The following is a 22,487-nucleotide window of genomic DNA, read 5'->3' on the forward strand; positions in this document are numbered from 1 at the left end:
TTAAAACTCAACTTGCGCAACGAAAACGCAAGCCCCAGGAGACCATCGGGGAACTTGCGCACGACATTTGCCGCGCAGTGGGAATTGCACACGCGGACATGGCAGCGAGTTCCCAGGAAAGCCTGGCCCTGGATCACTTTATTCAGGCCCTTCCGGATCTGGAACTCCGACAACAGCTCGCCATGTGGCGCCCGCAGACCATGAGTCAGGCGGCCGACGCTGCGGCCCGTTGGGAAGCAGCAAGGCCCCTGGCCCGGGGAGGCGAGCGCCACGCGGTGGCGGTGCCTCAGGTAGGGCCTGTGATGGGGGGCGGCCCCCCTAGGGGGCCCGCCCCCGACGGGGGCCCTGACCTGGAGAGCATGGTCCGGAGGTTAGTGGATCGGCGCCTAGCGGGACCTGGACCATGGCAGGCGGCTCCAGCAGTGGCACCCGGTAGTCCATGACAAAGTACCCCAATTCGGACATACAGGGGGGGAAATTCAGAATACCGGAGGCAAGCACCTTACCAGGTAAGGTGTTATAATTGTGCTCGGTTGGGTCACCGTGCGTGGGAGTGTCGAGCTCCGCGCCGGGACGTTCCCCGCCAACCGATGCCCTCAACTCTGCCCCGTATCGAGCGGCCTACCCGACCTCAGACACCCCCCCCCCCCCCCCCCGCCAGGGCCCGGGAAACTAGAACGTGCCGGGCATGCAGGGCGGTGTTCGGCAGTAGGGGATGGAGAGAAGCCCTCGTTGACGCGACAGGTCATTCATTGTGGCCAAATTGGAACAGGTAGTTTGACAATTCGGTGCAAAATTGCCGGCGTGGGGTTAGACGCCGTGGTGGACACGGGAGCCGGCGCCACGATCATCAGCCCCGTGCTTCTTAATTCGAGTGCAGACGGCTGGGGTAAAATCCAGCGTCTGGAAAATCATAGTTTGTAGCTGGCTACCGGGGCAACGGCTCCGATCATAGGGCGTGGTTTTGTGACCCTCAAGTTGGGATCGGTAAAGCAAGAGATAGAGGTTTGGGTGGCGGAGGTGTGCGACCCGTGCTTAATAGGGTTGGATTTGTTGACTGCCAGCGGTTGTAAAATCGACTTGAGCCGGGGGATCCTGCGATGGGGAGTGGAAGAGCTACCATTGGAGGGGGTGAGCACGGCCGAGAGGGTGGAGCTGGAGGCTCCTGAGGCCATGACCATCCCTCCGGGGGCCGAGGCCATAGTGCCGGCCCGATGGTCAGCTCGCCCGACATGGCAGGAGTCCTGCGGCCTGGTCGAACCGGTGGCAGCGCGATCCATACCTGGTTTAATCGTGGGCCGCACCCTTGTAAAAACGGACGGGCCGGTGGTGGCCGTCTGAGTAATTAATATTAGCACAGAACCACGCACTATAGTGAGGGGCACAAAGGTAGCTGGCTGCACCCCAGTTAGAGAAGTCGCGTCAATAAGGAGCGAGAACGTCCAGCCGAGCCAGCCCCAGGGGGAGCCTTCAATAAGTAGTAGGAATTGGCCGGATCCCATTTGTGAGATGGTAAATCGTAGTAGCGTAGAGTTGGGAGGTACCCAGAGGGAGGCCTTACACAAACTGGTTGGGTCCCATTTGGACCTCTTCTCCTTGTCCACCGAGGATATTGGACGTACGGGCCTGGTGAAACATCAGATCCACACCGGTGAGGCCCGGCCTATTCGTCAGGCCGCCCGACGGCTCCCTTGGAGCAAGAGGGCGGAAGCTGACGAGCAGGTTGAAAAAATGCTCGACGCAGACGTGATCGAGCCCTCGGGAAGTCCTTGGATGTCACCTGTTGTGCTGGTCAAAAAGAAAGATGGGACCACGCGGTTCTGCGTGGACTATCGCCAGCTAAACAACGTGACACTCAAGGACTCATATCCCCTGCCAAGAATTGATGACACCCTCGATGCCGTTGCTGGCTCAAATTGGTTCACAACTTTGGACCTCAAGAGTGGGTATTGGCAGGTGGAGATGGATCGGACAGGGAAGGAGAAAACGGCATTTTCCACAGGTAAGGGGCTGTATCAGTTCACTGTGATGCCGTTTGGTTTGTGTAACGCCCCCGCCACCTTTGAGCGATTAATGGAACATGTACTAGGCGGCATGCCATGGCAATCATGCCTGGTATACCTGGATGACATCCTAGTACATGCCAAGACCTTCCCCCAGGCGTTAGCTAATTTGGACCAGGTGTTCGGGTGCCTCAGACAGGCAGGGTTGAAGCTGAACCCGAGTAAGTGCACCTTGTTTGCAAGAGAGGTGGCCTATCTAGGTCACGTGATCGGCCGCGAGGGGGTAAAAACGGACCCAGACAAAATTAAAGCGCTAGAGGAGTGGCCTGCACCACGTACCATCAAAGAGGTGCGGGGATATTTGGGACTCTGCTCCTACTACCGGCGTTTTGTGGCGAAATTTGCGGAGTTGGCCCGTCCCCTCCACCGGCTTACGGAGAAGGGGACGTGATTTAATTGGACAAGGGAGTGCCACGAGGCCTTCCAAAAATTGAAGGGGTGTTTGACATCCGCACCCCTTCTAGCTTACCCCACTAGCGACGGGACATTTACCCTGGACACGGATGCGAGCCAGGAAGGATTGGGCGCAGTTTTGTCTCAGACACAGGAGGGCGTGGAGAGAGTGATTGGTTATTATAGTCGGGCCTTAAGTAGGCCCGAGCGAAATTATTGTGTTACTCGCAAAGAGTTATTGGCTATGCTGGCTGCCATGAACCATTTCCACCCATACCTGTACGGGCGGAAATTTTCGGTTCGAACTGACCATTCCTCCTTGCAATGGCTCCTTCGGTTCAAGGAACCGGAGGGCCAAATTGCAAGGTGGTTGTAAAAGTTGCAGCAGTACGATTTTAATGTGACCCATAGGGCCGGGAAGGCCCATGGTAATGCAGACGCACTCTCTCGGCGTCCTTGTCTGGGGGAAAACTGCAAATTTTGTGCGAGACACGAGGAGAGGGAGCAATTGGGCGATTCTGCCCCGATTCTCGTCGTCCGGGCAACCCGGGTGAGAGGGCCAATTTTGCCACTAACCGCGGACGAGGAATTTGGAACATTGGCATGGAGCACGGCCCAGCAGGAGGATCCCGTTCTGGGGCCGGTGTTCAAATGGGTCAAATTGGGGCAAAGACCAAAAGGGGAAGAGGTCACCCCCCTCGGGGCGCAGACAAAGGCGTATTGGGCTCAGTGGCAGACCCTGGAGTTGAAAGATAACATCTTGTATCGCAAGTGGGTGGAGGTTCCCTCTGATAGGACTTCCTGGCTGGTGATAGTCCCCGACAAATTCAAGAACGTCATATTACAACAGGTGCATAGTATCCGCTCCGGCGGCCATTTGGGCAGGACAAAGACAATATCACGGGTCCGTCGGAGGTTCTATTGGGTGAATATGGGGCGCGACATACAGGACTGGTGTCGGAGATGCGACGCCTGTTCTGCCAAAAAGGGACCAGCACGGAGGATAAGGGCCCCCCTTCAATTACATCAGGTGGGGGCCCCCCTTGAGCGGGTGGCTATGGATATTCTAGGACCGCTGCCCCGCACCCGCCAAGGTAATAAGTATATCCTCGTTGTAATGGACTATTTCACCAAGTGGCCGGAGGCCTACGCCCTCCCCAACCAAGAAGCCGGGGTTGTAGCGCAGGCCTTCGTGGAAGGATTTGTATGTCGGCACGGGATTCCACAGGAGCTGCACACCGATCAGGGTCGAAATTTTGAAAGCCAATTACTAAAAGATGTGTGCAGACTCCTGTCAATTCGAAAAACCAGAACCACGCCCTTGCGGCCACAATCTGACGGGATGGTGGAGAGGTTCAATTGAACATTGATCCAACAACTGGCATTGTTCACCACCACCCGTCAGGATGACTGGGACGAACATCTCCCGTACTTATTAATGGCCTACCGAACCAGCCAGCACGGGGCCACCGCATGCAGTCCAGCGTTGCTTATGTATGGGTGGGAGTTACGGGCTCCCGCCGACTTGCTATGCGGTCCCGTGCCAGACACCACGGATACACCGCCGAGGAAGGGTTACGCACGTCACCTGGAGGAAGGCATGGAGCGGGTCCATGCCTTCGCCCACCGCCAGCTCCATCTGGCGGGGGCCAAGATGAAGCGAAGGTATGACGACCGGAGCCAGGGGAGTCAGTATGCTCCGGGATGAAGATTTGGTTCTTTAATCCCCGGAGGCGGAAGGGTAGGTGCCCAAAACTCACCTCCCCCTGGCAAGGCCCAGGAGTCGTCCTGTCGCAAATCTGTGACGTGGTCATTAAGATCAAAATGGGGCCACGGGCCCCCCCTCGGATCGTCCATGCCGACCGGATAAGACCTTATGCCGGCGAGCAGGCACCCTCGTGGATCGCCTCGGCTCTAGATGCCGAGGCAGGACCCAGTACCTCTTGCGACGGGGGCTCGTAGCGTCAGAGGACTGGGGGGGATGGTAGTGGGAGATGCCAGATGTGGTGGGATGGCAACTTTGCCATCTCTCACACCACGGGGGCAAAGGAGCACTAGTTTTATGGGGTTGGCAGTGAAAACTAGCCCGGGAGGGTTAGGATAATGATAGGGATCTAGAGAAGATGACCTTAGGTAACGTTAAGGTTAGGTAGTGACAATGATACCTGTAGTGGGGACGCAGGTAGATTAGATTGGATGATAATGACGTGGTAAGTGCTTAGTTTAAAGTGAAGACGGGGAGCACTAAGTTAGCAGGGCACCAGGTAGTTCAGATGATGCCGTATGAGTGTTGGAGGTGTATTCAAGTGTATTGAGCAGGGTATGAGTAAATGATTGTGGTTGTGAGTTGTATTGAGCATGGAAGTGTATGGAGCAGTGTTTGAGTGCGTGATATTGATGTGTATTGTGCTGACCAAATGGTCCAGGAAGGAGGGAGGGTGCAGGTGGCACCAGGTGTGATTGCACAGGTGTGCAACAACAGGTGTATGGAATAAATGGTATGGAGTATTGGAATGGATGATCGTGGAGTGAGTGGTGGAAACTGTGGAGTGGAGTGGATGGTGCGAAGGTATGGATTGGGGAAAGGAGGATGGACCCCATCACGAATACCCGGGGAGGGTAGTGTAAGTGTTAGGTAGAGGGTACAGGTAAATTGTGGTTGGATATTGGCATCTGTGGTGCGTGGTGGAAGAATGGTATTTGGATGGGTGCATTAGTGACGTGGAAATGGCTGGCCGTGTAGCCTGTTAGTGTGTGTAGTTGGTTTGGGCACTCCACCACTGTGAGGTGGTCGGCCAGGTGAGGCCACAGGTGGGCTCTGGGAGCCGGTAGAGTTGTTGTGGATGGGGCCCGAGGATCCGGAGGACGGACCCGGGTAGCCCAGTGCCAGAGGGCACCAAGGGGTGACAGAGCCAGGAGGGGCCTTCCCCAAGTAGATAGGTTAGGGTGAGGAGCTAGGTAAGCTCGGGTGGCAACTACAGTGGTGGAGGTGTGCAGGTGGGTAGACCTGCTGGGAGAGCTGCACGACCCAGCCCGGAAATTGTGCAAGGGCACCGGGAGATGAATCGGGGGAGTGAGACCCCAAATTGAGAAGCACCACAGTTTGGTCAATGGGAATTGGTTTTTAGAACCCATCGTGTAAGTTAGCCAATGGATTGGCAGGGAAAGACCCCGGGTAGTGTAAAGTGCATTAAAGTCATTTAGAAAGTAGTTAGGATGAAGATCTCCTCGCACCATCTGCATCCACTCACCTGAGGTGACGTAACTCCACACCATGCCATGTTTTATTATTTTTATTGTGCAGATGTTTGGAATGTGAGACACATCATGACGTGGGTGTGACATTGTGCTTGATGTTCCATCTCTTCCTCCTTATGAGGATTGATGATGAATTGGGTGATGGCAAATTTTGGTTAGAGGGATTGTGGAGACGAATTTGGTATAGGGGAAATATGGGGAAGACGTGGCAGTAGTGACGAATTTGTAAATGTGTAGATTGTTGTAAATATGGGGTAAGGGCAAGGGTAGAGTAGGTGACAGGGCGGGTGACGTACGGTAGGGACGAGCTCTTCTCCGCTCCGTCTCCATACGCACCTCGCCTTGCATTGCCTGTATTGATGTGTACCCTTGAGACCTTACCCCTCGCTCATCTGTCTTTTCCCCCCTTGTCTCCCACATGAGGACCTGTGCGCCACTGGGCGCCGAGGGGAGCGTGCGTGAGTCCACCATTGGGTGCCCGAACCTCTCGCAACCACAGCTGTCTGCATCGATGCACCACCTTATGGACCACATGTCAGTGGCTGAGCACCACCTATGGACCCCATGGGTTGGGGCATGGGCCCTCTGCTGGAACCGGCCATGAAGGCCCGAGATCTTGCTGGCGGACCTTGGCCACAGGGCACCGATGCCCCACAGGTGAACCATACATAGTCGGCCCCCTGTGGGCCATAAATAAAAGAAATGGACACGTTTTGTGCAAGTTCTATGTCCAAATAGGCCGCCAGCAAAGAAGATGACAACATCAGGAAAATAGCAATAGCCAGCAGAGGGAGCCAAAGAGCAAGACACCACCAAGGGTTTGTTGGTTTTATTTTTTATTGAACAGTGATGACTGTGCACCGATTGGTGCTTGAGGGTGTTCTGGTGCGTTTTGGGTGCTTCCTGGTGCATCGATGCAGGGCAGACTGTCTCTCCCCCCAAAAGAACAATCACAGGTCCTGGGTTGCGTTTTGTAAATAAAAGCAGAGCCATTGTAAATAACGCGCCCCCACCGTAAGTGTTTTAGTTTGAAGACCATTCCGCAATTCGGTTAGCTGTGGGCGTGAATCTGTTAGGCAGGGTGCAATGGAGCAGCGGGACATATTTATTTATGTTTTAAAACTGTCGCACTCAGGGTCAGGTTAAATGTAGAGGGAACTACACATACGTGCCACACTAAAAGCTAAAGTTCATAGGCCCGGGACGTGCCTAAAGGGAGGAGGGTGCAGTGTTGTGGATATGAGAATGTTTTTTTAATTTTATTGTTGTGTAATGATTTGTTGTAAAATGTCACCCTCCTTCCTGCATTTGTTGTTGTATAAAGGTCAAAGGGCGTTCCCGTAGTTAATTCCATAAAACATACACGAAGGACACCATATATCCCTGTTCAGTAGTTATATCCTTATTATGTGTATTAGTGTAAGGCTGTGTCTTCCATTAATTGAAATACTCCATTGCACCAAGTGAAATAAGAGTAGATCCCATTTCCCTTCACATTCCCCTTCCAACAATTGCCAACTGTTCCCTCCGTGACTCCATTCGCCACGAGGTCGGCTCGGAGAAGAAGGGGGAGGAGCTGCCGACTCCTGGGCATGCCCGCCCATCGTAATCGAGGGCGGAGCCAGAGGGCCGTGCCGACCAATCAGGGCCGAGGCGAGCTCACCTATGGGCGTGTCCTGGACACCAGCGGCTTGATCGCCTGAGGCGCTATAAAGAGCGCGCGCGAAAGCCTAGAAGTTGTTGGACTGAGTTGGACTAAGCAAGAGAGGAGGTTGTTGGACTGAGTTGGACTAAGCAAGAGAGGAAGTTGTTGGACTGGGTTGGACTAAGAAAGAGAGAGGAGAGAAGGGGCGAAGCGAAGCAAAGACAGAAAGAGTCCTGGAGTTTGTGAGAGAGGGAGAGAGAACCCGTCACGCCAGACCCCCCACCAGCAGCGTTGGCTCCACCAAGCAGCTCCGACCCGTTACCCCGCGCACACGACAGGATCGGTGGCATCGGCGGCCGTCGAGGTCCAGCCCGACGTCCCGTGCGGGATCAAGCTCCAGCCAGCTCCGTGCCTTCCTCCCCCCTCCAGCCACCCACCTCCTTCCAGCCAATCCACTCTGCAATTCCCCGTGTGAGTCTGTCTTTGTTTGTTCTGTCCAGTGTATTAATTAAGCCTGTTTAGATAAGCTAGCAATTTTCACTGTGTCACCTGCTTTTTCCATTTCCCTGTATATAACCTTGACTGCTCCTTTTGCTTTAGTGTGTGTAAATAATAAATCCTGTTATTCCTCGGTACGTCTTCTTCTTCCTCTTCACATTCGGTCGCTTTAGAGGTTTCCATATTGAATATCTGTGGCGCGATTTTGGCCAACGTTCAGGAATCGGGTTAGTCGGGGTAACTGTTAGGGCCGCGGCGCCATCCGCTCGGCAAATTAACATCTAATCCGCGGTCCGTAACAATATGTTCAGTTCTCCAGCTTTCAATGAGCGCAAGTAATGACGTCACTGCCATGTACATACGCTCTGCCTGTCAAGCTCTCAAGAGAACCCTCTGACAGAGCAGAATTGGATGGGATACCTTAATGGCGGTTCACCACTGATGGTATGAAATCGCATAGTGACTGGTATATATATATATATATATATATATATATATATATATATATATATATATATATATACATATATATATATATATATATATATATATATATATCTGTGCAGTGCCTGTGTTGTGTTGTGTTGTCAGTGAACTACGCCCTCAAACTTTTGTGAAATCGTACCAAACTTGTGGTATGCACCTATCTTTACCGTTGGTATGTCTTAAGGGTATTTTTTTGAGTCCTGGTTGTTCCAAACTTCTTCCATTTAAGAATTATGGAGGCTACTGTGCTCTTGGGAACCTTCAATGCAGCAGAGATTTTTTTCTAGGCTTCCCCAGATCTGTGCCTCGACACAATCCTGTCTCTGAGCTCTGCAGGCAGTTCCTTCGACCTCATGGCTTGGTTTTTGCTCTGATATGCATTGTCAGCTGTGAGACCTTATATAGACAGGTGTGTGACTTTCCAAATCATGTCCAATCAATTGAATTTACCACAGGTGGACTCCAATCAAGGTGTAGAAACATCTCAAAGATGATCAAGAGAAATGGGAGGCACCCGAGCTAAATTTCAAGTGTCATAGCAAAGGGTATGAATACTTATGTCAATGTGAGATTTCAGTTTTTTCTTTTTATAAATTTGTAAAACTTTCTAAAATCCTGTTTTCTCTTTGTCATTATGGGGTATTGAGTGTAGATTGATGAGGGGAAAATGAATTTAAACGATTTCAGCATAAGGCTGCAACATAACAAAAAGTGAAAAAAGTAAAGGGGTCTGAATATTTTCTGAATGCACTGTATAATAAATGGATGTCCCCTAAAAGTATTGATTGAGCCACGGGCATGGACGTGTGTGACATTTGGACATCTTCATTTAGTTGCTGCACATTCAGTTTTACAGTTTCAGTTCAGTTTATTCAGTTCAGTTGCAGTATTCAGTTCAGTTTTATATTTATGTTTCTTTTCTACTCCCCATTTCCCACTTCATCCTTCCTAGGAAGGAACCTATCGCCTTTCCAGCATGTTCCTTTTCGTGTTTTATGGAGTGATGGTGCTGAATTGGTGTTGCACACAAGGGTGGTCCAAATCTCCAAATTTTGTGGTTGTTTTGGCGGATGATATGGGCTGGGGTGATTTCGGCATAAACATGGCTGATCACGCTACCACGGAATCAGACACACCAGGCTTGGACAGGCTTGCAAAGGAAGGAATGCGGTATGTGGTGAACAAACAATTGGTGTGTAAGGTTTTTCGAGCAGGATGTTACAGTGCATTGTGGTGTTTAAACACACTGTAGGACAAGTACCGATTATACAATAGTCTTGTATTAACTATTATTTATTTTTAATGCAGACTAAGCAAATCACAATGATTCACAATTTTTCCAGGATATGTATTACTCTTTTCAAATGGTATTGTCCTGTCCGTAAGCCGATGAACACCAGCCTTGGAAGAATACCCAGAACAGTCCTTAATTCCGAGGAACGTAGCCAAAATTGGCGGTTGGTCCGTTGCGCATGGGTGAAGGAAACAAAGCGCTTACCTGAACAGAAGCACATGGGTTTATTCCAAAACCCACAATGAATAAACAACACAACAAATGAAAATTGCCACAATAATGATTTAATTAAACTAAATTGCAAGACAAAATAAAAGTTGAAGTAAAATAATTGCAATTCCTACTTTGAGGATCCTCCACTCAGACACAAATACGAACACACAGGGAAATGATAAAGTAAAATAAAATGTTTCCCTTTTAATCGGCCGGCACTCAGCTTTGGTCCAAAATGTGGCTCTCAGTGGCTTGGTGGTCGTTGCAGCGGGTGTAGCCCATTTACGCGGGAAGCACTCCAAAAATGGTGCCGAAACCGCTCGTCAAAAATGCCCAGCCCTCTTTCGCTCTCCACTCTGTCCCCACAAACAGCCACCAAGACCTCCTCCTCGCTGTTGAAATTGCCAACGTTCCACCAGCTCCCAACAAAGCTCTCCTCACCAGCCCGCACAACAAAGGCTCAACCTCCTCCTCCTCCAGCACAAAAACCCAAGAGAGAGATTCTTCTTTCAACGGTCCTTTTTCCCTCAGAACTTTCTTCGCTCTCACGTCACACTGGCCACTCGCCGAGCCCCATCGAATCACCCCATGGTCGTGCTTGACCAATGACAAACTTCGGAGCGTGACCTGCCGCTTTGCTTGGCATGAGCATCATTAAGGCATGGCTTACTTGCTGACCGGCAATGTTCGGGTACTGTCAGCGGTTCCAGTGGTTATTGTTTAAATGGAGGTTTTTAACCGTTTTTAACCAAAAGCCAGCCTTGTTGTTGTCAAAGTACGTTGTCGTGGTAACAGTTGTAAAAACGGAGGAAAAAGCCACAGGAGGCAATCACATACTGGGGGAAACTAACCTTAATCCCGATCTACCTCCCCGTGTGAAGACACATAACAATCTTAAGCTCCAGTTTCCCTACTTAAATACATTGAGATATCTCCTACGCATCTACGGACAAAGCTATACTTATACAATCCTATCTGTACTATGGGATTCCATCATCTACCCCCACAAACGCAACAGTATCAATGAGATCTCTGTAATGTCTGACCAAACATCCTCTGAATGATTGTGCACTTACCCATTGATGCAATTCCCTGATTATGAAGTATCTGCATGTAGTGATGCTGGAATTTAAGCACAGATGAGACTGCTCAAAAGACAAGTATGCTATATGTCATAGACGTAGAGCATACTTGCCTTTGAGCAGTTTATATGCTATCCTGGTAGCTGGACTACTGAAATCCCGAAATATGGTGTCAGTGAATCACCTGCAGTATGCTGTGTGTCATCGTTCTCTATAAGGTTCAGACAGACATACATACCCTAACCGACAGAGAAATACCGAATTTTTGTATTATAAATAAACAAGGCAATAATTAAATGTGGTATCGAGGTGGCGATGAAGGTTGTTGTCCGACGGAAAATATATTGTCTTATTATCGAATGCTCCATCTTCGGTTTAAAGGCATGAATCAATCAAGTATAAACGTCCTTTACTGGAGCGAACATTTGGTTTCCAGTTTTAATTTTCACAACCAATATCTCTTTTATTGACACAGAATTGATCTTTCATCTTTGATGCCACTCATTCACCATCCATATTGTTTTCTGCTGAATGGAGTCGAAGACCAAATCCTGAAGGTGTTTCAATGAGGGTTTGTGTTGACAATGCTGCTTCTGCCAAGGCCTGTGAATCTGCCTTCTCATTCCATAAGAGCCTTTCTCCCCCAACGTGATGTGCAACAACCATCTCCACTTTGTATTTTTGAAGTATTAGGCAAAATTACCAAATAAAAATGAAGCTGATGAGAAGTTTTACCTTCACAGGTATATCTGCAACGACGAATGATTGATACAAAATATTGATGAATGTAATTACAAGGAGGATGACAGATCAACATCAGTGGAACACAAATTCTTTTCCAATGGGATATTCAGTTTCAATTTATTTATCACAAAGGATGTTGTTTGTGAAAATAGAAATTGCAATCTTTTGAGTTGCAGAGCTTTTCAAAGTGTTGAGCTTTTATATGAATTGAAATTGTGTAATGTGTGTACAAAAATATTTCCTTGATGAAAATGAGAGTTTGGAAAGCAACATTTGCAGAAACACTTCAAAAATTAAATCTTTTAAAAAGACTGGGCAGGAACTTCTTAATTGTCATCATGAAATTAGGTTTTAAAAATTCCAATCCTGTGCCAGTAACATTGTAAAACTAGAAAGATCAATCAGAGATTGCAGACCCCCGCCAGGACATGTTTTCAGAGGTTTTTAAAAGCTTTTATGTTAAAACAAATATGGCGGTCGAACCACGTGACGGATTGACGTCATCATTTTTTTCTGCACTAATTTATCCCCAGATGACGCTCAAAAAATTTCTCTTGATCGGATGACGTTTTGTACTTGTCGAATTATGACGTCATAATGGAGGCACCTATGACATCATCATTAACATATTTTATTCCGCATGGAGAGTTATTTACAATGAGCCATGTGTCAATTTCTTCTATTCAGCGCTTTCGGAGATAAAGAGGTGCAAAGTTTTTCGGTTTTTCCAAGATGGCGCCCATACCACGTGACCTATGATGTCACAATTGTAACTAAAAAATTCCACAGGTGGAGTCGCATCGACGGCGAAAATTCCCTGTTAATCGGACCAACGGTTGCAGAGAAAATCATATTTATTCTGTGCAGACAAACAAACAAACACAAAAAAACGGACTCAAATGCAACGGATTCAAATGCGGTCCTTGCTCTCAAATGTTGTGTTTGTGTCCTTCCCCCTCTCTCCCCATCTTGTCTACCGCTCCCGATGTTATTTGTTTTATGTGTCTGTTTGTCTTTCTGTGTGATTAATGTTCGCTCTTTCACGAGCCTCGATCTTGTATACAAAAAAAAAAAAAAAAAAAAAAAGCTCACTCCTCAGGCGAGGGTAATAATGGAACTAAAATGTCACTGCATTGACTGGGAATTGAACCCAGGCCTCCCACATTGCAAGCAAGAATTCTACCACTAAACTATCAACGCCATGTGATGAAAGTAAAGAAATGCATAACCAGTCTGTCAAATTTACAACTTCACATTGACAGGAAGTATCCTTATCCCAGTTTATTTTCTGTTACCTTTTTTGTGACATCTTGAAGAAACATATTTTACAATGTTCTCTGTGCAGATCTTTTTATCCATTAATTGACTCCATTATATGTTCAACCATTATCTGCAGTGGATGCACATTTCTCTGGCTTCTCATACTCCTTGGCCAAGGTACACGACTTTGGCTCATTCTCCACTCAATGTCGTTAATTTTCCCAATGACGTGTCAGGAGTTCTTGTTTCCTTTTCTGAACAGCATGAAAGAATTTCCATCACCTTCTGACCTTGTAATATAACCTTTAATTTGTTTTTCTCTTTTTCTTTGGACCCCTTTAACAGTGTCCTGCAACACAAGATTTGAAAAGCTTTCCGCTTTTTCTTGTTTTTAACTCTGTCATATTTTGTGATGTCTGTCATTAGCAATTGTCGCCTTTCTTCTGTGAATTGCTCGGAATAAGTCGCACTGCAAATTCTGTTGCTCATCGATATCTTCAATAAGCGGTTGTCCCCCATATTGGGATATTTTTTGTCTCGTTCTTGAATTCTCCAACTTTGTTCTAACCTCATTGATCAATCAAGTATAAAACGTCTTTTAGTCAATCAAATATTTGGAATCCAGTTTTCATTTTTACAACCAGATACAGAGTCCTCCTTTTTGATTCACTCATTCACCATCCATGTTGATTTCTGCTGAATGGAGTCTGAGACCAAGTCCTGAAGGTGTTTCAATGAGGGTTTGTGTTGACAATGCTGCTTCTGCCAAGGCCTGTGAATCTGCCTTCTCATTCCATAAGAGCCTTTCTCCCCCACGTGATGTGCAACAACCATCTCCACCTTGTATTTTTGAAGTATTAGGCAAAATTACCAAATAAAAATGAAGCTCATGAGAAAATTTACCTTCACAGGTATTTCTGCAACGACGAATGATTGAAACAAAATGTTGATGAATGTAATTGCAAGGTGGATAACAGATCAACATCAGTGGATCACAAATTCTTTTCCAATGGGATATTCAGGTTGAATTTATTTATCACAAATGATGTTGTTTGTGAAAATAGAAATTGCAATCTTTTGAGTTGCAGAGCTTTTCAAAGTGTTGAGCTTTTATATGAATTGAAATTGTGTAATGTGTGGATAAAAATATTTCCTTGATGAAAATGAGAGATTGGAAAGCAACATTTGCAGAAACACTTCAAAAATTAAATCTTTTAAAAAGACTTGGCAGGAACTTCTTAATTGTCATCATGAAATTAGGTTTTAAAAATTCCAATCCTGCACCAGTCACAATGTAAAACTAGAAAGATCAATCAGAGATTGCAGACCCTCGCCACGACATGTTTTCAGTTTTTAAAGCTTTTGTGTTAAAACAAATATGGCGGTCGAACCACGTGACCGATTGACGTCATAATTTTTTTCTGCACCAATTTATCCCCAGATGACGCTCAAAAAATTTCTCTTGATCAGATGAAGCTTTGTGCTTGTCGAATTATGACGTCATAATGGAGGCACCTATGACATCATCATTAACATATTTTATTCTGCATGAAGAGTTATTTACAATGAGCCATGTGTCAAATTTTTATATTCAGTGCTTTTGAAGATATAGAGGTGCAAAAATTATTCGGTTTTTTCCAAGATGGCGCCCATACCACGTGACATCATAAGTAATTAAAAAATTCCACAGGTGGAGTTGCATCTATGGAGAAATTTTCCTGTCAATCGGACCAACGGTTGCAGCGAAAATCATATTTATTCTGTGAGGACAAACAAACAAACAGATTCAAATGCAATGCCCACTCCTCAGGCGAGGGTAATAATGGAACTAAAATGTCACTGCATTGACTGGGAATTGAACCCAGGCCTCCCACATGACAAGCGAGCAAAGCTATCTGCAATGTGATGTTACCACTAAACTATCAACACCATGTGATGAAAGCAAAGAAATGCATAACCAGTCTGTCAAATTTACAACTTCACATTGACAGGAAGTATCCTTATCCCAGTTTCTTTTCTCTTTCCTTTTTTGTGACATCGTGAAGAAATATATTTTACAATGTTCGCTGTGCAGATCTTTTGGTACACCGCTCCTTTCCTATGCCATCTCCAGACGCTGCATGATGTCATTGCCAGCACCGAAGGGGGCCCGGCGATGACCTGTGCTAAAAGGGAGCACTCAGTTTTCACTCCCGTTTTTTGTTTGTTTTCTTTCTTTCTTTCTTTCTTATTTATTTGTTTGTTTTCTTGTTTGTCCAGGTGATATCTCATCCTTTGAGCTAGGAAGCTTAAATTTCAGCACAATAGTGCACATGTGGTTTGGCAAAAATGGTATTTTTTCATTAATCAATTGATTAATTACCTCATTACTATCCATTAATTAAGTACTTATTTGTTTCCTTTCTCATCTGGGCAATATCTCAGGCACATTTTGAGTTATGAAGCTGATATTTGGACACAATAACCAAGTGATTTTGCTCTAAAGGGTATTTTGGATTTATTGATTAACTAATCAATTAATTGAAAAATTATTTCATTATTCGAAACATTACTTAATTAATTTTTTTTAAGTTGCAGATTTGGATGAAATGGTGGTGGTTTAGGTATTCTATTAGCCAATTGATTAATAATTTTATTATTTTACCATTACTGTTTGTATATTTTCATTATTAATCACTTATTTATTTTCTTTATCATCTGGGCAATATCTCAGGCACCTTTTGAGCTAGGAAACTAATATTTGGACACGACAATGACCAAGTGATGTGGCTATAAAGGATATTTTTGATTCATTGATTAATCAATTAATCGATTTATTAGTTATTGAGTCATCAATTAATTATATATATTTTTCGATTAATGACTTATTTAATTATTTTTCAAAAAGATACAGCTTAGGATGAAACATTCGTGGTTGATGTCTGCTATTAGCCAATTGATTAAGAGATTATTTTACGATTATCATTTGTTGATTTTAATTACGCAATTAATCAATCAATTATTGTACACATCTCACTCCCAATACCATCTCCATGTGCTGCATGCTGGAGGGTATGTTATTTATTTATTTGGCATGGGTGCGGTGAACTTTTAATGTAACTGTACTTGTTTTCAATAGATGCAATGGTGCCCTCTACTTTTAGATATACTGCACTGTATTTTAATTCCTGTCTTTGAATTCAATAGATACTTAGCTGAAAAATTCTGAAATTTTTGAGGACTGGCCTTTTTGAAGAGGTGCTTTTATTTCGTTAAGACACGTTGGTACCATATTGATTAAGATCAGGGAGTAATTCGTATTGATTGTGATTGTTTACCATCTGCTATTTTCATTCTCTGCAGATTCACAGATTTTCACTCGGCTGCATCCACCTGCTCACCCTCACGGGCCTCACTACTGACAGGGCGGCTGGGTGTACGGACAGGTGTCACACACAACTTCTCGCCCCTCTCAGTTGCCGGTCTTGCTCTTAACGAGACTACGATTGCAGAGGTGCTCAGTCCACTTGGCTATGCCACTGCAGCTATCGGTAAGATATGCATCTTCAAAACTATTGACCACCATGGCACTACATTTAGGGCAACTACTGAGTTATGTTTCAAATCCTATGGTTCCAAGCTTTTCAAACTACTTTTGGGGTCATATGTCAGCGTCCTCATTGTTGTTTTGGTGTTTTGAGAAATTCTTTTTGCTTCACTTTATGACATATTTCGTTGTTGAATATATGAAGGGGTCGCTCCAATATAGTGCGAAGCCACAATTGGTGGATATTGAGGTTATGGAGTTTAGAAGTTTTATAAATTCCTTAATTCAAATAAATAGTGCAGGATGTTATTCATTCGCCAGAGAACAACATACCTTGCACCATTTATGTGAATTAAGGAATCATTCAGACTTTTAAGCATCATTATACCAACATAACCCGATTGTGGTTTAGCCTGATTCTGGTAATTTGCCTGCTTTTGGTGATTCACGGTAATTTGATTGGCTCATATTACCTGCTTCTGGTGATTTTGGCTGCATGGAAAACAGCTGAAGCAGGTTAAAAGAAATTGCAAATAGGATGGTTCGCAATGATCATAAATGAACAGTTGGAGGTTCTCAATCTAAAACAAGAGGTGAGGACTGTCTCTCTGGAGAGTATTTGTTATTTCTTATGCAGCCTATGGCTGCTGGTTGCATCATTGATTGGAGTGTGGCTGTGCTGCTGATGTGGTGCCCCCTGTTTCCAATAATAAGCTGGTACCTATTTTGCTGACCTCGGAAGGATGAACAGGCTGAGTCAACCCACGTGGTGTTATTTAACGGGTCGACAGGGGCTCAAATCAAGATCTTAAGCAGCCCCTTCTCATTTGAACCAACAACTATTGGGGACGCCTCTTCGTGGTGGTTGTACCACCCCAACACAAGCCGGGGGCCAAATCTTTCCCATTCTTCCCTACTGCTCGGATTCGTCAGGGCAGCGCAGTCACAGTCAGAGTGCTGGTCAGTCCCCATGGACCGGAACTTTCCCTCTGGTTTCTGTCTCTTCTTTTTCTCTTTCTCTTTCTCTTTCTCTTTCTCTTTCTCTCTCTCTCTCTCTCTCTCTCTCTCTAACTATGTCGTGACCATGACTTCGTGAAGGCTGGAGTACACCATCCTGGCTGTGGGGGATCTCTGGGTCGCTCCTGCGAGATTGTCTCCATGTCATGGGCTTATTCGAGAGAACAGTTTGGGGCTATACAACAACAACAACCAACACAAGGCTTTTCCTGGATATATATTGGTCACCTGCTTTGCTTGCCAAGGATTCTGCCTGTGGCATAGTCGCCTTCATTCATGGATTTCTGAGTTCCTTCATTCATGCAGTCAATGTGTAGCCATCAATGGAACCCTCTCCTCCCCTCTGCCAGTGGAGGTTGGACTTCCACAAGGCAGTGTTTCGGGCCCAATCTTGTTCCTCATTTATATTAATGACTTATCCAATGCTCTGGAAAACATATATTCAGTTTTTTTTTTACATACGACTCCACATTGTGTCGCACAGTACCACCATCACTCTGCTAAGCAGACAGCAGCTGCGTCTCTCTCTCTCTGCTGATGTGGAAATTATTAGACTTTGGATAAATCTCACAATGTCACCCGATCACTCCACAATGATCCTCAAATGAACCCATCGATCTATTTCCTTGGTCATCCACTTGAAGATGTTCAGTCTCTTGAACTTCTTGGCCTCTCTTAGCGATGACCTTTCCTGAGCCGATCAATCGTAGACCTGGCATCCTCTGTCGATCCTTGAAAAATCAGAGTGACTCGGTCTACAAAGTCTTTGTCTGTAACTGAGTGGAGTCCTGCTCTCAACTATGGGCTGGCACCTCAGCATAACATCTTTCTCTGCTGGATTCCTTGGAATATAAAGCTGTCAAAATAATTGGAATCTCCTGTGATGAAGCTGAAGCACAAGGTCTGTTGCTTTCACATCAGTCAGGTTGATATTCTCTGTTTTCTACCATATATTCTCCAACAGTTCTCCCTCCGTTCCCTCAGTCCTCTGACCCACTCTGGCATCTCCAGGATGCGTGTGTTCTCCCGGTAACCGCCCTTCTGCTTTAACTTCCAAAATACATTCACCATTGTAGGATGGTTGGCATTGATTAATGAGGACCGTTGGAGGTTCCAACCCGCTTTGAGGCGGTCCTCAAAGTTACACTCCTTTATTCCTCCCTTCTCCCGTCTATTCTGTCACACTCTTTTCTCCAGGACTTCAAGCAAGCAGGGCACCACCATCTCTTATGATCCCCAATTCTAACACATGATTTTTATAATCCCATTTGACATTTCCTAACTCAACGATTTTACTTACTAGTGTCAGTGTTTCCTCCCCTTCTCCCTTCCCTCATATCCTGTTCGTTCATTCCTTCGATGTTTGTCCCACTGTCAGATCTCCCTTGCTCTTCCATGAGTCTTGCTCCTGGAAAGAAAACAAAAGTAAAAGTATGCTATAGCATTTATTTATTATTTGGATTCCATATGAAATTTTAATGATATTTCTCATTTAATGGTTAATATGATTATTATAAATATCTTGATTATAACCAAAATGTTAATGATAACTGCAATATATTTTGTTGTAACTGCACTGATTGTAGTGATAATGGTAATATTACAATCATAGTTCACATCGTTTCAATGAAATGTTTTCATGATCATGAATACAATAATAATATCTTGCGTCATGCTTTGATGATGATAATTCATTGTGCAAGTTCTTAAACTGACCTTCCATTCCTAGGAAAATGGCATCTCGGACACAATGGTCCTTTCCATCCAAATCATAGAGGTTTGTACATATTACCACTTTATCTTCTTGACAGAAAGAATGCCACTTGGCCCAATATGCGTGTGCTGTATCCACTCCCTCTCTAAAAATGCATCAGTTTTTTATTTATTTATTTTATCCTCAGGTTTAGTACCTTTGTACTAACCCTATTCACAACAGTAAATACCAACATTATTATGTATATGAGCAGCTCCCCATGGACATTCCACGTAATGTAAAATGTTACTTCAAGTCCTCAAACCAACCACGCCCCCCTACCCCCCCAAGCTTCAACCTTCCTCTTTCAACTCTCCACCCCCACCTTTCACCACCTCACCTTTCTGTCATCCCCTTCTCCATCCTTCCTATTCTTCAAACCAAGAGGGAATTTTTTACATCATTATATATTATTTCTTCACTAGCAGATTATGCATCCTACAAGCGATGTTTCCATGCATGCAACAGTTCTTCTGATACATACTTTTATTTGGGCGGTGTATAAGCAACTGACAGCTGCCTTAATTGCTCCCAGAAATAAAATTTTAAAACCCGAGTTATGTGCATGAAGCAAAAACATTCCCACTGCTTATACTGTAATTAAAAACACCTCACTGCATTACGAAACATGGGGACAGGAATACTGTACTGTAAAAGGTGGGACTTGTATTACCTTCTCCCACCTGAAGGTGGTGCTACACGATATACATTCACATAGAGAAATTGCATCCCTCTCCCCTGGGGATGATGTACTGCAATCACGTTCCACCAGGATCTGGACACAGAGAATTCAAATGAATACACTCGTTGTCCAGGTATGTTTCAAGCGCTCGGAAAATAGACAACAACACGATGAAGTTACTCACAAAAAAATACATATTTATGCCTCCGCCACAATGAGGCATTATGTTTTCGGGTTGTCCATCCGTCCATCCGTACGTCTGTCCATCCGTCCAGGCTAAACCTTGTTTTTCTCAGCAACCATATGTCCGATTGAGACTAAACTTTCAGGGTAGGAGTGACACCCATGCAGAATGTTTTTATGATAATTGTGATGTCATATGTCACGTGGTATGACAGCCATCTTGGATTAAAAGCAAATAATTAAAAAATTATTTCTCGGAAACCGCTGAATGGAAAAATTTGAAACTTGGCACATTGTCAAGTACTCCCAATGGGGAACAAAATCATGATAATGACATCATATGTGAAGTGGTATACCAGCCAAAAATGTTTTAATCAAATTCCTCATCCTAAAAATCTGAAATTGCATGCACATGATCTATGACCCATTTGTAATGAAATATTACATTTATGACATCACAGATCACATGGTTTGGCAGCCATTTTGGATTGAAGGAAAATATTAAATAATTATATATATCTGAAACCACTCACCCCATTGATGCAAAATTTCACAAATATCATCTAACAGCACTGTTGCATATAGTTTGAAAATGATGATGTCATAGGTCACGTGGTTTGGTAGCCATCATGGATAGAAAAACGAACCTTATCCGATCAACATGAAACTTCACAAACGTGATCCCCTACCCATACATATGCAGAGTGGTGGCATCTACCCGTTGTGGGACTATGTGGAGGCATATTGGCAACACAGTCGCATTGTTATAGTTCTATATAACAAAACCCTTCAAAATACACATCTCAACCAAGCAACAGAGTTTTCACATAAGTCCCACACTTCCGAACTGGGGAAGAAACGGCTCCCCACAATCACCACCCATCCGAGAGGGAGGACGCCACCTGGAGCAACGCACCTACTGGGACGTCCAGCACACCCCAATGGGCTTTTACAAAACGATCCAAAAAGGGCATCATCCCACCTCCAAATCATAGTCACGTTGGGGGGAATTGTGGGGGACTGACTGCAAAAAATGTAGGAACAAATTCCCCCCACCCCCCAAAAGAGAATGCCAAAGGAGAATCCTCCCTTTCTCCGAACGTCCACATCCATTAATCATGCGTTCCCATTGGGTTGGCCGGAGGGAAGTCATGCCCAATCAGGGATTCATGCCCAAGTCTGGCATGAACCGGCCAGGGCAAGTCCCTCACGAACACATACCAATAATACCTACATGAACACTCCGCAGTGTTGAAGCACGGTGCTACGCGCGCGACTTGCTACCAAGGAGGAAGCGGACAACGCGGTTAAACAAAAGTGTCTTTATTGACAAGAGGTCACTGTAGCACTGGCGCGCTCCGGGCTGCGCGCCCAGTGTATATCCTGAGGCCACGCCTACCCCTCGGGCGTGGCCGCCGCCCACTTGGTGCGAGGAATGATGTCACCACGCCAGTGGGCTTTCGTGTCCGCCACACGCACCCCCCCCAGAATTCCCGCGCACCTGGAGGGCCAGTTTGCGGGGCAAACGGATGACCCGGCCGAAGCGCCCTCTGGCGACCGGCGGCATCCGGGGTGCAGGGATGCCAGCTGGGATGCCTCCGGCTGTACCCGGGATGGGTGCCGGACCGGGGGGCGGCGTGCCGGCGGTGCTGGGCGGTGCCGGGGGTCCGCCCGCCGGGGGGCGGCCCCGACGCGGGGGCCGAGCCACCGGCGGTGGGTGGTCCACGTCGAGGTGGGCCGGCTTGAGTCAATCCACCGAGACGCGGTCGGGAGTACCGCCGATGTCCAAGGTGAAGTATTTCACCCCGGTCTCCAGCACGCGGAAAGGCCCGTCGTACGGGGGCCGCAGTGGTGTCCGGTGGGCGTCGTGCCGGACGAAGACATACTCCGCGGTGCGAAGCTCCGGGGCGACGTGCGTGGGTGGGTGCCCGTGGTGCGCCGTCGGCACCGGGGCGAACCTCCGGGCGGTCTCCTGCAGCACGGAGCGCTCCTGCGCCGCGGACCAAGGTGCCGTGGGGTCGGGGAGTAACACGCCCAGCACCCGCAGCGGTTGTCCAAAGACCAACTCCGCCGCGGATGCGCGCAGGTCCTCCTTGGGCGCCGTCCGGAGGCCCAGCAGGACCCAGGGGAGCCTGTCGACCCAGCCGCCGTCGAGGAGGGTGGCCCGGAGCATGGCCTTCAACGAGCGGTGGAACCGCTTGCACATGCCGTTAGCCTGGGGGTGGTAGGCCGTGGTGCAGTGCAGCTGGACCCCGAGCCCCCACGCGACCACCCCCCAGAGCTCCGAGTTGAACTGGGGGCCGCGGTCGGACGAGATGTCCGAGGGGGCGCCGAACCGGGCGACCCAGGTGGCGATGAACGCCTGCGTGACGTCCGCCACCGTCGTTGAC

At 46.6% G+C, this 22,487-nt stretch overlaps 1 protein-coding gene and 1 non-coding gene across 5 annotated transcripts in view; one reads left to right on the forward strand and one right to left on the reverse strand.

Annotated features, from left to right (window-relative positions):
• ARSG (arylsulfatase G) overlaps window positions 1-22,487 on the forward strand; it is a 134,623-nt gene that overhangs the window by 6,898 nt on the left and 105,238 nt on the right. For all 4 annotated transcript variants that reach the window (XR_013623190.1, XR_013623185.1, XM_068117620.2 and 1 more), the window contains exons 2-4: window positions 9,296-9,513; window positions 16,279-16,466; window positions 19,209-19,256. Coding sequence is in view for 2 of the 4 variants with exons in the window: in XM_068117620.2 (XP_067973721.1) it covers window positions 9,320-9,513; window positions 16,279-16,466; window positions 19,209-19,256 (430 nt within the window). In the remaining 2 variants the exon portion in view is untranslated. The remainder of the gene's footprint in view (window positions 1-9,295; window positions 9,514-16,278; window positions 16,467-19,208; window positions 19,257-22,487) is intronic.
• Window positions 12,806-12,876, reverse strand: TRNAC-GCA (transfer RNA cysteine (anticodon GCA)). Its single transcript has one exon. It is a non-coding gene; the product is annotated as a tRNA-Cys (tRNA).

Source organism: Myxine glutinosa, chromosome 1, assembly GCF_964187855.1.
Source record: "Myxine glutinosa chromosome 1, kmMyxGlut1.1, whole genome shotgun sequence".
Classification (NCBI taxonomy): domain Eukaryota; kingdom Metazoa; phylum Chordata; class Myxini; order Myxiniformes; family Myxinidae; genus Myxine; species Myxine glutinosa.